At 37.9% G+C, this 16,121-nt stretch overlaps 1 protein-coding gene across 1 annotated transcript in view; it reads right to left on the minus strand.

Annotated features, from left to right (window-relative positions):
• Window positions 1-2,513: 2,513 nt before the first annotated feature.
• FH (fumarate hydratase) overlaps window positions 2,514-16,121 on the minus strand; it is a 42,098-nt gene continuing 28,490 nt past the window's right edge. Inside the window, exons 7-10 of the mRNA XM_059940746.1 lie at window positions 15,752-15,955; window positions 14,044-14,171; window positions 5,712-5,865; window positions 2,514-2,886 (exon numbers count right to left, since the gene is read on the minus strand). Coding sequence (XP_059796729.1) covers window positions 2,744-2,886; window positions 5,712-5,865; window positions 14,044-14,171; window positions 15,752-15,955 — 629 coding nt within the window. The 3' untranslated portion in view covers window positions 2,514-2,743. The remainder of the gene's footprint in view (window positions 2,887-5,711; window positions 5,866-14,043; window positions 14,172-15,751; window positions 15,956-16,121) is intronic.

The raw sequence follows: 16,121 nt of genomic DNA on the forward strand, positions 1-16,121 counted from the left end.
TTAATATCTTTTTAAAAAAACATTAAATTTGTCTCTCCAAGATTTCTTGCTGCTGTAGTTATAGACCAATAGGACAGTTGAAGAGATATAACAGCCATATTCAAGCATATGATCTTTAAAATATACTTGAGTATGAAATATTCTCATAAATTTTTGTGAATACATACTTTTTCTGTCAACCAAATGAAACAGTTAAATGAGTAAATTTAGCCCGTGGCTTTCTACGAACTTCCCTGCTGCGTCTGTGTGCAAGTTTGGTGTAGTTCCAGACTGATCTGTTCGTAAGTCCCATGACTTTCCTCCTCTGAAATGTGTTTGCTCAAGTAAGCCCCTTGGCATTCTACATGTTTGCTAATAAGGATCAATGGATTGTTTTTGTCTCCATCTTAAAACATATTTACCTGGCGTTTTTGCAGATACTTGACCGCCCCTCTCCCCCATTATGTTTATCCAGCACAAATCCTTGGATACCCTGCTGGGAGGAGGTCATTCCAAGGCATGAGCACTGTGATCACTTAATGTTTCATTAACACTTGTCTGTTCATGCTCACATCTAAGATACCTCATGGTTTCAATTAATAAAGTCTCTGCAATGCCAGGATATAAATACACACAAGCAAGCAGTGAAGCCTAACTAAGCAGTGAGCATTTCCAGAGACAATGGCTTTGGGGTTTAAGTTTCTCAGCCTCACCACTATTGATATGCAGGGGTGGACAACCCTTTGTTGTTGGGGGTTGTCCTGTGCATTACAGGATGTTCAGCAGCATCTCTTTCACCCCCTAGATGCCAGTAGCACTCCTTCCTCAGTGCTACCAAAAATGTCTCTGGACATTGCCAAATGTCCCATGAGACAACACCGTCCTCAGTGTACAAATACTGAAGTTGATTTTCAGTACAACCCTCTCACAGGGAATCCTAAAACCCTTATGTAGGACTTCACCATAAAGCCCAGTGTTTTACTTCACTAACATCACACAAAGGTGATTGTCAGCTCAAAGGATTCAATGATGGCTCATAATAAGCTAGGATATAGCAGATAGCTGTGCAAAGACTGTTTGAGTCTACAAACCTGATCTGCTATTATCTTTATTACATAAGTGGTTATGTTTCTAGTTGAGCCCTCCAATGACAGCTTGTTTAGATTGAGGATGCCTGCTAAGGCAAAACATCATTCAGTTCCACAACTATAGAACAGTTGCCAGTTTGGTTGTTGAGTTCCAGGCACAATCTGATTTTGTTTTATGATTTTTTTCCAATAAAAATCTTTTTATTTTAAACCAAACAGGCTACAGGAAATCGAACTGCACAAGCATCACATCATCACCATGTGAAAAACACTGCCAAAAACAATACTGCATGGGCTAAAAGTAGATCCTATGGGCTCTACAGTTCCCTTGAAAGGTTTGAAATCCCTTTTATAATAAAAAAAGAATACCCACTCAGGCTTAAGAGATTAGTTGTAAGAATATAATTTCATTTTTCATCACAATACTTCTACAACTTTTAAAAATTGAGGTACAATTGACATATAACATTATATTAGAATTTTAATTATTTTTTAAAATGCTATATATGCTATCTTCTAAATACCACAGCGGAGTTGGTGTTAATGAGTCTAATTTTCCAAGAATAAATATCAGGAGTAAGTATTCCTTTTTTTTTAAACACACTTGATAGAGCAGTACTTACAGATGAGATGCTTTAGCTAGTGGGACTCACTCTCTTCATAATCCTGTTATTAATTATACATGTGGGAGGGGAAAAAAGAACAAACCAAACTGTTCCAACTCCCTACATAATTGAGGTTGGGTCTATTTTAAACAAAGCCTTCACTTGCAGGTTTAAATCATCTTAACCTGGATCTCCCTAGATCTGCTAATTCAAAATTCCCTGAGGTTGTTTCAAATGAACTCCTGCTGAAAAATCCTGGCACTGGTGCACAGAGAGATGATGGGCAAGACTCACTCCCATGACACCCTCCCTTTCTTTCCAAGCTTCCTGCTTGCACCCCTTATCCTTTTTAATCCATGTCCTATAATTCTTGACTCAGTCTTTCCAGTCTTCCTAGGATAATTTAAATAAGGTCAGGAGGTGTGTGTGTCTGTGTAATTAGCACATAGGATATATATGTCTTAATTTTGTTAATCTATCCTATTTCCTTATATATGTGTACATATATATATTCCATATATATGCATGCACGTGTGCATGCATGCGTACACACATACAAACACTCACAACCCCACTTAGGAGGGCAAATGCTTGATCAGCTTATGCTCCCAAATCACAGGAAAATAAAAGATGTCTGAAGACCTAACTTGGGAATGAGCTAACAAGTACTTTTTTACTATAGGGGAATTTTTTTAAAACAAAAACCACCCAAAAAAATTACAACTCTTTAAAAACTGATATGGCTCTTATAAAACATTTGAAATGGTAAACACCCATACACAAAAATCACAGATTCAACTATATAATACGAGTCAATTAACACAAAAGAAAAATAAGTCTGTTTTCCTTTTGATTTTATACAATTTAATTATTTTATTTTACACTTTTAAAATTCATTTTGGACCTTGCATGTCCTGGCGTTTTATACACTGACCAAACTGCTCTGCTAGAGACAGTCAAGTTCAATAGCAGTTTCCTTTCACATTTATCCATTTTTGTTTAAGAAATATAAGGAGTCTGTTTCACTTTTTATTTTATATGACAATCATTTTTATTATGAATTTATTTAAATCACTTTGGACCCAGCATGTCCTTAGGTTTTACCCACTCGTCAAACTGCTCTGCTGTGAGATAGCCAAGTTCAATAGCAGTTGCCTTTAAGGTCGATCCATTTTTGTGAGCAGTCTTAGCAATCTTGGCTGCTTTGTCATACCCTAAAGAAAAAATTAAAAGGCGATGTAGGAGTTAATAGTGAAACTTCGTTTTCTAAAGCAAAAGGTAATCATTATTTACTTAATGCTACTGATCTCTTAAGTAAACATTTTTTAATCTTAAAAATATTTAGTAGTGGATTATCTTGATAGTTGTCATTTCTTGTATGGAATAAAACCTTTACTTTTCTGAAGTAATACATACTTCCCTTTCTACAAGATTTGTCCCTAAATTAGAATTGCCCACTAACCCAGATATTTTCATAAGGGGGAAAATATATACACATAGATGCATCTCTCTCTCTTGATATATATGTATACACATACACAAACATGCACACACACACACACACACATACATGGCACCAAGAGATAAAAATATACATCTGACTAGTATAAATGTGCTGTTTCAATAGCATGCTTAACCTGAAAAATTATCTTTCTAACAAAGCATTAACAAGCTCAATGCTGCAGCACTACAGAAAATACAGGACTGCACAACCAGGAACTATGGTAAAGGGCTCTAAGAGGGAAAAGAGAGGAGAGTCCTCTTGCAATGAGGGAAGAGCCGGCAGGGCTCTGAGGAGAGATGAGCCTTCAGGGCCGCTTCCAATATCTCTCTCTGGTTCAGCACTCCATGCCCTCGCCTCTTTCCAGACATTACAAGGGTACAAGTTGGGAAGTTTTAATATATATACTTGTGCAAGAGATCACAGGTCTACTGTTTACTTCAAAGTTACTTGCTTTTAAAATTAATAAAGATAGGGGCAGGGCAATTCTGCAAGTTATCTCGATTTAATGTAACAAAAAAAAAAAAAAAAAAAAGAAGGCAAAAACCAGAAAGAAGGGAAAAAACAAAAATGAAACCAGTGAAAGAGAAAAACAAACAAACAAACAAACAACCCAGGATTAGAGGACTATGACCAGAGAGAAGAAGCCTGCTGAGGCAATATGATTATTGACCAAGCAACATGTTATGTGTCATGTGCAATTATCAACCACCTACAAGATGTTATGTGTAGTATGCAATTAATCTACCTATAAAACATATTATGGACATAGTTAATAATAAAATTAATTTGTGAATGCTAAGCATGTTGAAAAGGCATTTACTGGTCAGACTAACTTTGAGAGAAAGAATTCTCATGTCAAACCTCTGGGGTCAATATTAGACATTCTGTACTTTTATGTTAATAATGACATTAAAGTCTATGCATTATGCTAACCCTTTCAGTTCTCTTCTTCAAGTCCCACAAAACACGATTACCAATCAGCCTGTTACATAATGAGCACAAACAGAACCCATGATGTGGAGTTGTAAGGCTCATGCTCTGTCAACCAGTAAGGTGTGGTTTGCCCACTTGTCCTTGTACGGCCTTTACCTCACATTAAATTGACTCTAAGAAAGACATCAATCATTCTGCTTTAGGAGTATCTCAATGTTTCTGTAACAAATTCTGTAGTATATATGTGATGAAACATTTCTCACATGAGCCTTTGGGTTCCTCTGTATATGTCTCCAGTTGAATGCTGATGTACAATTATTTCAAAAGAGCCCAGCATTACTGTCAATCTTAATACTATTCCAAAGAGCACATAGCATATTGGGCTCAGAGTTACCTGAAGCAGTTATATGAGCTCTAACTTTATAAGATTGAAATTATAGCTTGACATGAAGCCAAGAATATAAAATCAGCCTTGAAAGTTCAGGATTATTGAAGTAAGACTGTTTTAAAACAGTAATCATATCACACCAAATGACTGCATCATAACTTGTTCTAATGCAGAAAATCAAAGAATACATTAATAACCTCAGCTCAGCAGTAAGGAGAAGGTGAGAAAAGGCTTTTAACACATTATAACAATGCAATGAACACCTCAAAATCCATGACTTAAAGCAGTGTATTTAATGGGGATCACTAGTCAATCTACAATCCAAGCTAATATTTTTGAATCTACATAATGAAATATTTATAAATCTGGAAAAGGCTTGCAACACAAAAGCCATGGTTTTAGACAAAATATTTGTATTTCCCCCCTTTCCCTACAAGCAATGCATACATAACCCTCTTTCTTTTAATTTAATCCATTTCTGAGTTGAATAAAACAACAAAAACAAAGTATAGTATAGCATCTAGAGAAGGTAGAAAAATGAATTCATTCATTGTTAATCAGCCAGTGCCACCTAGTGACATTAAAAACTGAGAGGACACTTAATATCTGAATTTAGTGTCCCACAATATCTGAATTCCATTAAGATTAAAATAAGTTTAAAGTTCTACTTCTGGGGCTTCCCTGGTGGCGCAGTGGTTGAGAGTCTGCCTGCCAATGCAGGGGACACGGGTTCGAGTCCTGGTCTGGGAGGATCCCACATGCCGCGGAGCGGCTGGGCCCGTGCGCCACAATTGCTGAGCCTGCACGTCTGGAGCCTGTGCTCCGCAACAAGAGAGGCTGCGATGGTGAGAGGCCCGCGCACCGCGATGAAGAGTGGCCCCCGCTCGCCACAGCTGGAGGAAGCCCTCGCACAGCAACGAGGACCCAACACAGCCAAAAATAAATAAATAAATAATTAAAAAAAAAAAAAAGTTCTACTTCTGAACTTAGCACATTTCAAATAAAATGAAGCATAATCAATCAAGATTTTGAAAGAAATATGACACCATAAAGGTTATAAAGATATATAGCATCTTTCAACACAATTTGAAATGTCTTAAGAGATCGTCCAAAAGAAATCTGTTGTTCACAAACATTGATCCAGTAGTCTTTTAAAAATTTTTCAGCTTTTAACTCTGTATTCAAAATGACACTATTACTCTTTAAATGCATACCTATATGAGGATTAAGAGCTGTCACCAACATTAGAGACTCATTCATTAGCTTGTTGATCCTTTCTGTGTTGGCCTGGATTCCCACCACACAGTTTTCTGTGAAGGAAACTGATGCATCCCCCAACAGTCTGGCTGAGTGTAACACATTTTTAATCTAAGAGAGAGAGACAGACTTATTAAGCCTAACTTTTTTCTTTGTCCAATAACACATTATTTGCGATTCATAAATGAATATGTAGTACAATTAACATATAGCACTCCTACAACCTGTAAGGCATCATACCCAAGAAAAAAAATATGAAAGAAATTATAAACATCTCAGGGCACCGAACTGCCCTTTTAAGAGGTAAAAAGGCATAAATACAAATAAATAAAACACAAGATATTCTGTGGTATTATAAAATACAGGTATGAAATGTTAAAGGGCATAGAGAGAGAAATAAATTCCAGTTGTAGGAGTCGATAAAGTTTTATTTGATGGACAGCACTTAAATAGCCAGAGATGGAAAAAGAATCTTCTATGCAGAAGGAAGAGAAACAAAGATGCAGAGGTTAGAAAGTTCAGCGTGAGGAGATTGGTTCAAGATGGCGGAGTAGAAGGACGTGCTCTCACTCCCTCTTGCAAGAACACCAGAATCACAACTAACTGCTGAATAGTCATCGACAGGAAGACACTGGAACTCACCAAAAAAGATACCCCATATCCAAAGACAAAGGAGAAGCCACAGTGAGATGGTAGGAGGGGCACAATCACAAGAAAATCAAATCCCATAACTGCTGGGTGGGTGACTCACAAACTGGAGAACACTTATACCAGAGAAGTTCACCCACTGGAGTGGAGGTTCTGAGCCTCACAACAGGTTTCCCAATCTGGGGGTCAGTCAACAGGAGGAGGAATTCCTAGAGAATCAGACTTTGAAGGCGAGTGGGATTTGATTGCAGGACTTCGACAGGACTGGGGGAAACAAAGACTCTACTCTTGGAGGGCACACACAAAGTAGTGTGTGCATCGGGACCCAGGGGAAGGAGCAGTGACCCCATAGGAGACTGAACCAGACCTACCTGCTAGTGTTGGAGGGTTCCCTGCAGAGGTGGGGGGTGACTGTGTGTCACTGTGAGGACAAGGACACTGGCAGCAGAAAGTCTGGGAAGTACTCCTTGGAGTGAGCCCTCCCAGATTCTGCCATTAGCCCCACCAAAGAGCCCGGGTAGGTTCAAGTGTTGGGTCACCTCAGGCCAAACAACCAACAGGGAGGGAACCCAACCCTACTCATCAGCAGGCAAGTGGAATAAACTTTTACTGAGCTCTGCCCACCAAAGCAACAGCCAGCTCTACCCACCACCAGTCCCTCCCATCAGGAAACTTGCACAAGCCTCTTAGTTAGCCTCATCCACCAGAGGGCAGACAGCAGAAGCAAGAAGAACTACAATCCTGCAGCCTGTGGAACAAATACCACATTCACAGAAAGATAGACAAGATGAAAAGGCAGACGGCTATGTATCAGATGAAGGAACAAGATAAAACCCCAGAAAAACAACTAAATGAAGTGGAGATAGGCAACCTTCCAGAAAAAGAATGCAGAATAATGATAGTGAAGATGATCCAGGACCTTGGAAAAAGAATGGAGGCAAAGATCGAGAAGATGAAAGAAATGTTTAACAAGGATCTAGAAGAGTTAAAGAACAAACAAACAGAGATGAACAACACAATAACTGAAATGAAAAATATACTAGAAGGAATCAATAGCAGAATAACTGAGGCAGAAGAACGGATAAGTGACCTGGAAGACAGAATGGTGGCATTCACTGCTGCGGAACAGAATAAAGAAAAAAGAACGAAAAGAAATGAAGACAGCCTAAGAGATGTCTGGGACAACATTAAACACAACAACATTCGCATTATAGGGGTCCCAGAAGGAGAAGAGAGAGAGAAAGGACCCGAGAAAATATTTGAAGAGATTATAGTCAAAAACTTCCCTAACATGGGAAAGGAAATAGCCACCCAAGTCCAGGAAGTGCAGAGAGTCCCATACAGGATAAACCCAAGGAGAAACACGCTGAGATACATAGTAATCAAATTGGCAAAAATTAAAGACCAAGAAAAATTATTGAGAGCAAAAAGGGAAAAATGACAAGTAACATAAAAGGGAACTCCCATAAAGTTAACAGCCGATGTCTCAGCAAAAACTCTACAAGCCAGAAGGGAGTGGCATGATATACTTAAAGTGATGAAAGGGAAGAACCTACAACCAAGATTACTCTACCCGGCAAGGATCTCATTCAGATTCGATGGAGAAATTAAAAACTTTACAGACAATCAAAAGCTAAGAGAATTCAGCACCACAAAACCAGCTCTACAACAAATGCTAAAGGAACTTCTCTAAGTGGGAAACACAAGAGAAGAAAAGGACCTACAAAACAAACCCAAAACAATTAAGAAAATGCTCATAGGAACATACATATTGATAATTACCTTAAATGTGAATGGATTAAATGCTCCAACCAAAAGACACAGGCTTGCTGAATGGATACAAAAACAAGATCCATATATATGCTGTCTACAAGAGACCCACTTCAGACCTAGGGACACATTCAGACTGAAAGTGAGGGGATGGAAAAAGATACTCCATGAAAATGGAAATCAAAAGAAAGCTGGAGTAGCAGTACTCATATCAGATAAAATAGACTTTAAAATAAAGAATGTTATAAGAGACAAGGAAGGACACTACATAATGATCTACTACATAAGGGATCAATCCAAGAAGAAGATATAACAATTATAAATATATATGCACCCAACCTAGGAGCACCTCAATACATAAGGCAACTGCTAACAGCTCTAAAAGAGGAAATCGACAGTAACACAGTAATAGTGGGGGACTTTAACACCTCACTTACACCAATGGACAGATCATCCAAAAAAAAATTAATAAGGAAACACAAGCTTTAAATGACACAATAGACCAGATAGATTTAATTGATATTTATAGGACATTCCATCCAAAACCAGCAGATTACAATTTCTTCTCAAGTGCGCACGGAACATCCTCCAGGATAGATCACATCTTGGGGCACAAATCAAGCCTCAGTAAAGTTAAGAAAATTGAAATCGTATCAAGCACCTTTTCTGGCCCCAGTGCTATGAGATTAGAAATCAATTACAGGGAAAAAAACATAAAAAGCACAAACACATGGAGGCTAAACAATACGTTACTAAATAACCAAGAGATCACTGAAGAAATCAAAGAGGAAATCAAAAAATACCTAGAGACAAATGACAATGAAAACACGATGATCCAAAACGTATGCGATGCAGCAAAAGCAGTTCTAGGAGGGAAGTTTATAGCTATACAAGCCTACCTCAAGAAACAAGAAAAATCTCAAACAATCTAATGTTACACTTAAAGGAATTAGAGAAAGAAGAACAATCAAACCCAAAGTTAGCAGAAGGAAGAAATCATAAAGATCAGATCAGAAATAAATGAAATAGAAACAAAGAAAACAACAGCAAAGATCAATAAGACTAAAAGCTGGTTCTTTGAGAAGATAAACAAAATTGATAAACCATTAGCCAGACTCATCAAGAGGGAGAGGACTCAAATCAATAAAATCAGAAATGAAAAAGGAGAAATCACAACTGACACTGCAGAAATACAAAGGATTATAAGAGATTACTACAAACAACTATATGCCAGTAAAATGGACAACCTGGAAGAAATGGACAAACACTTAGAAAGGTATAACCTTCCAAGACTGAACCAGGAAGAAACAGAAAATATGAACAGACCAATCACAAGTAATGAAATTGAAACTGTGATTAAAAATCTTCCAACAAACAAAAGTCCAAGACCACATGGCTTCACAAGTGAATTCTATCAAACATTTAGAGAAGAACTAATACCCATCGTTCTCAAACTCTTCCAAAAAATTGCAGAGGAAGGAAAACTCCCAAACTCATTCTATGAGGCCACCATCACCCTGATACCAGAACCAGACAATGATACTACAAAATAAGAAAATTACAGACCAATATCACTGATGAATATAGATGCAAAAATCCTCAACAAAATACAAGCAAACAGAATCCAACAACACGTTAAAAGGATCATACCCCATGATCAAGTGGGATTTATCCCAGGGATGCAAGGATTCTTCAATATATGCAAATCAATCAATGTGATATACCATATTAACAAACTGAAGAATAAAAACCATATGATCATCTCAATAGATGCAGAAAAAGCTTTTGACAAAATTCAACACCCATTTATGATAAAAACTCTCCAGAAAGTGGGCATAGAGGGAACCTACCTCAACATAATAAAGGCCATATATGACAAACCCACAGCAAACATCATTCTCAATGGTGAAAAACTGAAAGCATTTCCTCTAAGATCAGGAGCAAGATAAGGATGTCCACTCTCGCCACTATTATTCAACATAGTTTTGGAAGTCCTAGCCACGGCAATCAGAGAAGAAAAAGAAATAAAAGTAATCCAAATTGGAAAAGAACAAGCAAAACTGTCACTGTCTGCAGATGACATGATATTATACATGGAGAATCCTAAGGATGCCACCAGAAAACTACTAGAGCTAATCAATGAATTTGGTAAAGTTGCAGGATACAAAATTAATGCACAGAAATCTCTTGCATTCCTATACACTAATGATGAAAAATCTGAAAGAGAAATTAAGGAAACACTCCCATTTACCACTGCAACAAAAAGAATAAAATACCTAGGAATAAACCTACCTAGGGAGACAAAAGACCTGTATGCAGAAAACTGTAAGACACTGTTGAAAGAAATTAAAGATGATACCAACAGATGGAGAGATATACTATGTTCCTGGATTGGCAGAATCAATATTGTGAAAATGAGTATACTACCCAAAGCAATCTACAGATTCAATACCATCCCTATCAAATTACCAATGTCATTTTTTACAGAACTAGAACAAAAAATCTTAAAATTTGTATGGAGACACAAAAGACCCCGAATAGCCAAAGCAGTCTTGAGGGAAAAAAAAGGAGCTGGAGGAATCAGACTCCTTGACTTCAGACTATACTACAAAGCTACAATAATCAAGACAATATGGTACTGGCACAAAAACAGAAATACAGATCAATGGAACAGGATAGAAAGCCCAGAGATAAACCCATGCACCTATGGTCAACTAATCTATGACAAAGGAGGCAAGGATATACAATGGAGAAAAGACAGTCTCTTCAATAAGTGGTACTGGGAAAACTGGACAGCTACATGTAAAAGAATGAAATTAGAACACTCCCTAACACCATACACAAAAGTAAACTCAAAACGGATTAGAGACCTAAATGTAAGACCGGACACTATAAAACTCTTAGAGGAAAATATAGGAAGAACACTCTTTGACATAAATCACAGCAAGATCTTTTTTGATCCACCTCCTAGAGTAATGGAAATAAAAACAAAAATAAACAAATGGGACCTAATGAAACTTAAAAGCTTTTGCAAAGCAAAGGAAACTACAAACAAGACGAAGAAACAACCCTCAGAATGGGAAAAAATATTTGCAAACGAATCAACAGACAAAGGATTAATCTCCAAAATATACAAACAGCTCATGCAGCTCAATATTAAAAAGACAACCCAATCCAAAAATGGGCAGAAGACCTAAATAGACATTTCTCCAAAGAGTACATACAGATGGCCAAGAAGCACATGAAAAGCTGCTCAACATCACTAATATTAGAGAAATGCAAGTCAAAACTACAATGAGGTATCACCTCACACCAGTTAGAACGGGCATCATCAGAAAATCTACAAACAACAAATGCTGGAGAGGGTGTGGAGAAAAGGGAACCCTCTTGCACTGTTGGTGGGAATGTAAATTGATACAGCCACTATGGAGAACAGTATGGAGGTTCCTTAAAAAACTAAAAATAGAATTACCATATGACCCAGCAATCCCACTACTGGGCATATATACCCTGACAAAACCATAATTCAAAAAGACACATGCACCCCCAATGTTCATTGCTGCGCTATTTACAATAGCCAGGTCATGGAAGCAACCTAAATGCCCATCAACAGACGAATGGATAAAGAAGAGGTGGTATATATATACAATGGAATATTACTCAGCCATAAAAAGGAACGAAATTGGGTCATTTGTAGAGACGTGGATGTATCTAGAGACTGTCTTACAGAGTGAAGTAAGTCAGAAAGAGAAAAACAAATATCGTATATTAACACATATATGTGGAATCTAGAAAAATGGTACAGATGAACCAGTTTGCAGGGCAGAAATAGAGACACAGATGTAGAGAACAAACGTATGGACACCAAGGGGGGAAAGCAGCAGGGGGTGGTGGTGGTGTTGTGATGAATTGGGAGATTGGGATTGACATGTATACACTGATGTGTATAAAATGGATGACTAATAAGAACCTGCTGTAGAAAAAAATAAATAAAATAAAATTCCAAGAAAAACAAAAAGAAAGTTCAGCGTGAGTCTGAGGCAATCAGTGAAATCAGGGCTTCTCAGTTCTTAATGATCACCACGTTTTTTATGCTTAACAAAATAAATATTCCATAATCCCTTGAAAATAACCTTTCACACAGTATTTTAAAACAGTATAAAGTCAATTAGTTTGTTTTAGCCGTTTTTTTCTTTTTGGTATCATTTCCAATATATATTAAGATATATATCCACATCCTAATCTCTCTGGTCTAAAATCCCAGGGTCTGAAAACCAGACTCCCAACAATGGACTCTAGTAGAAGACACAGAACTTCAAGGTTTAATTTGATACTAATGACTTTATTATATGGCAAATGTTGATTATCTTGACTTATTTTCTATTAAAAACAAAACAGACCTTTGTTTAAAAATAAATTGGCAAGACACTTATTGTTATGCACATATATTTGCCAGGCAGCTGGTGTTAACTGTTTGGAATTTGACCTGAAAGGAAAAGCTTATTGGTCTGGGGCTTCCCTGGTGGCGTAGTGGTTAAGAATCCGCCTGCCAACGCAGGGGACACGGGTTCAAGCCCTGGTCCGGGAAGATTCCACATGCCGTGGAGCAACTAAGCCCGTGCACCACAACTACTGAGCCTGCAAGCCACAATTACTAAGCCCACGTGCCACAATTACTGAAGGCCACGCACCTAGAGCCTGTACTCCAAAATGAAGAGCAGCCCCCGCTTGCCACAACTAGAGAAAGCCTGCGCACAGCAGTGAAGACCCAATGAAGCCAAAAATAAATTAATTAATTAATTAAAAAAAAAAACGCTTATCGGTCTGAGTTGTGCTTTGGTCTGTCTTCTTTCTATTTTCCACCAGAATGTACATTCCATAAGGGCAAAAAAAAAATCTGTCTTGTTCATTGTTCTATCACTAGCAACGAGTACAGTGCCTGACACAGACTAGTACTCAATAAATATTTGATGAATACACTGAATGAATACACTAAATATTTGTTATTTGCATATTCTTATCAAATTAAAATCAGACTTTACACCAGACACAAACTGGAAATAAGCCTCTAATATATACTTAGATATAACACTTCACACAAATAAAGGATTGTAAATGATAATAGCTCCATTATCTGAAGTTGGGGAAACTGGATAAAAGATGATGCCGTTTTGTTCTGTCTTCATAAAGATGAAGGAAAAAGAATAGATCGAGTGGACACAATGTTTTCAAGGTGTGTGGAAGAGTAAAACCAATGGAAGAAAGCCTTGAGAAAGGGAAGAGAACTGGAGAGAAAGTGCTGAAGAAACCAAGGAAAAAGAGTGTTCCAAGGAGCAGCAAGTCAAGGTCAGATGTTAGTTAAGAGCCATGGCATGTCTGTTGGACTCAAGACGTCACAAGTGCTACAAGAACAATTCAAACATAAGTGCAGGGGTGGAAGTCAGACTGCAGTGCAAATGAGAGTGAGAGTGGGTATTTCTTTAAAAAGGCTGAATTTAGAGAGAGGAAGAAAGCAGCAGCATGAGAAGGAGACAGGCTGGAAGGAGAGTTTCTTTCTTTTTTTTTAATTGAGGAGACTAGAACTTATTTCTAGCAATTGGCATCCCCAGTGGCGAGGGAAAAGAAAGAAACCTATACCTTACTTTCAGAATTTTTCTTCCTATTACAAAAAGCAAACCACCAATTACTTAAGCTAAAAGTCACGTAATTAAATATACAGGATTAATCCTCTAACATTAACATATGTTTAACTTCCAACTGCTACGTATATTATCCAAGTACCTAAAGAATTGTAAGAAACCTTAATGAAAGACAGAAACCAAGACAACTAGCTTTCGGTTTAAGACATTAAAAATCAAATTTAAAGCTTACCATCAATGGCTTGAAAACATTCAACTCAAAATGTCCATTGCTGCCTCCAATGGTAACGGCGACATGATTGCCCATGACCTGGGCTGCAACCATGGTCACTGCCTCACACTGGGTGGGGTTCACCTTGCCTTCAAGAAAACCACCAAAGAGAGGTATCACATCAAACACACTTGTGGCTTCGAGTATGAGTTTAAGATTAGGTTTTATATCAAATAATCAAGAGAAGAAGGAAAACTAACGTCATTAAATAAAGACATATAATAAAGCAATGTCCCAACCATCAGTGCTGTTTAATGAAACAAACCATGTAGCCAGCAACTCTGAACCACGCAATGGCTACTAAGCAGAGTACCTACAACTGCACAGTAGGTACAGCTCTTTTCGCCTTCGTGGCTTACATGCGCTCTAGAAATAGTTATGGAGCCAGGCGCTGAATATACAACAGTGAGGAAGAAGGATGCAGCCCCTGCCCTCACAGAGCTCGGAGGCGAGGGAGAGAGAATTGGCAATTATGATAGATAAGGGGTCAATACAGAGAAGTGCAGACTGCTGTGGGAATACCTATAAAAGAAGCGCCTCACCAACATCGGGAGGCTTCCCAGAGGAAACTGATGTTAAGCTGGAATTTTCCTATTTGAGTTTCCAGAACTTACCACCCTGTAACACTCCTCTGACAAGCTCAAGTTTGAACCAAACATCCCTGATTCCTCTGACAAGTACAAAGCAACACAGTGGGAAGATTAGTTCCTTATCTGTGACTCTGCATTTCTCTTTTTTAGGTAATCACCTTGAATTTGCAATCAACTGAACTCATGTCATTTTTCAACATGACATACTTTAAAATCAGATCTTTTCTCATTCTACACATGCCTAGATCTAAAAGAATCTATAGTCAGGTCTTTCTTTTTCACTCTTGTCAGTTTTAGTCCAACTACAGAGTCCTTTATGAATCTAGACTCTGTCATCTGATGTACTGCTATTTCAACTTTATCTGCTAATATGATCAACACATATTCTCTACCTTCACCCTCAGTCACCAGTAAAGTGGTGAAAGGGCAGAGCCCTTCAGCTTGCTGCCAAGATATCCCTCCAGTCTGAAGTCAACTCATTAGGCACTCCTTAAATGTCACTCACTGTTCACCCAGCTACATTTATGTAACAGTATTGCCCACACTTCTCCACTGGATTCCATGAATATCAAGTGAGTCCACCAAATGACTTACTGGAATCCAGACATCAAGAAAAGAAGGAAATCCAACTTCATTAAATAAAGTAAGACATATAATAAAGCAAGGTCCCAACCATATCTGTGGAGCCTCCCTTACCTAACTGGCCAAAACCTAAAGCAAAAAATGAAATAAGAGGCATTTGATACAATTCATCTTTATTCATCCCATGCTGATCACTTTAACAGCCTGTTCTAGAATTCTATTTGCTTTGGATTGTAAAAGATAGAACTATTACATATTTTCTAAGGTGGAAATCAAAATACATGCTGCTAACTAAAATTCTTTTCTCCTATATTGTTGGGTGATGTCCCCAGAAGTCCTGATCAAAAGTAGCCCACAAAGACATTCTGAAACAAGTGCACCACACATGTCCCCATCCACTTTGAGATCACGTTAAACAAAAGCAGATACGCTCTGCAGATGAGAATGCCTGGGTTCTAGTCAAGTTCCAGTTCTAAATTTACCAGCTATGTGATTACCTGGCATGATACTGCTTCCTGGTTCATTTTCAGGCAAAATCAGTTCTCCCAGACCTGAGCGAGGACCAGAACCCAGAAAACGAATATCATTTGCAATCTTCATCAGACTGCAAGCGGTAGTGTTCATGGCTCCACTGAGTTCAACCAAAGCATCATGAGCAGCCAGAGCTTCAAATTTATTTGGAGCTGTGACAAAAGGCAAGCCTGAAGAAAAAATAATAACCTATATGAGTTAACAGGTAAAATCAAACATTTTTCTAATATCAGCAAGTTAAACAGAAAGTGCCAGTATATGAAAAGCAAAAAAAGAACAGAATAAAAATTTTACTTCAGAAAAAAGTGCTTAAGACTCAAGCTTTGTCTACATTTC

This window comes from Balaenoptera ricei, chromosome 1 (assembly GCF_028023285.1).
Source record: "Balaenoptera ricei isolate mBalRic1 chromosome 1, mBalRic1.hap2, whole genome shotgun sequence".
Taxonomy (NCBI): domain Eukaryota; kingdom Metazoa; phylum Chordata; class Mammalia; order Artiodactyla; family Balaenopteridae; genus Balaenoptera; species Balaenoptera ricei.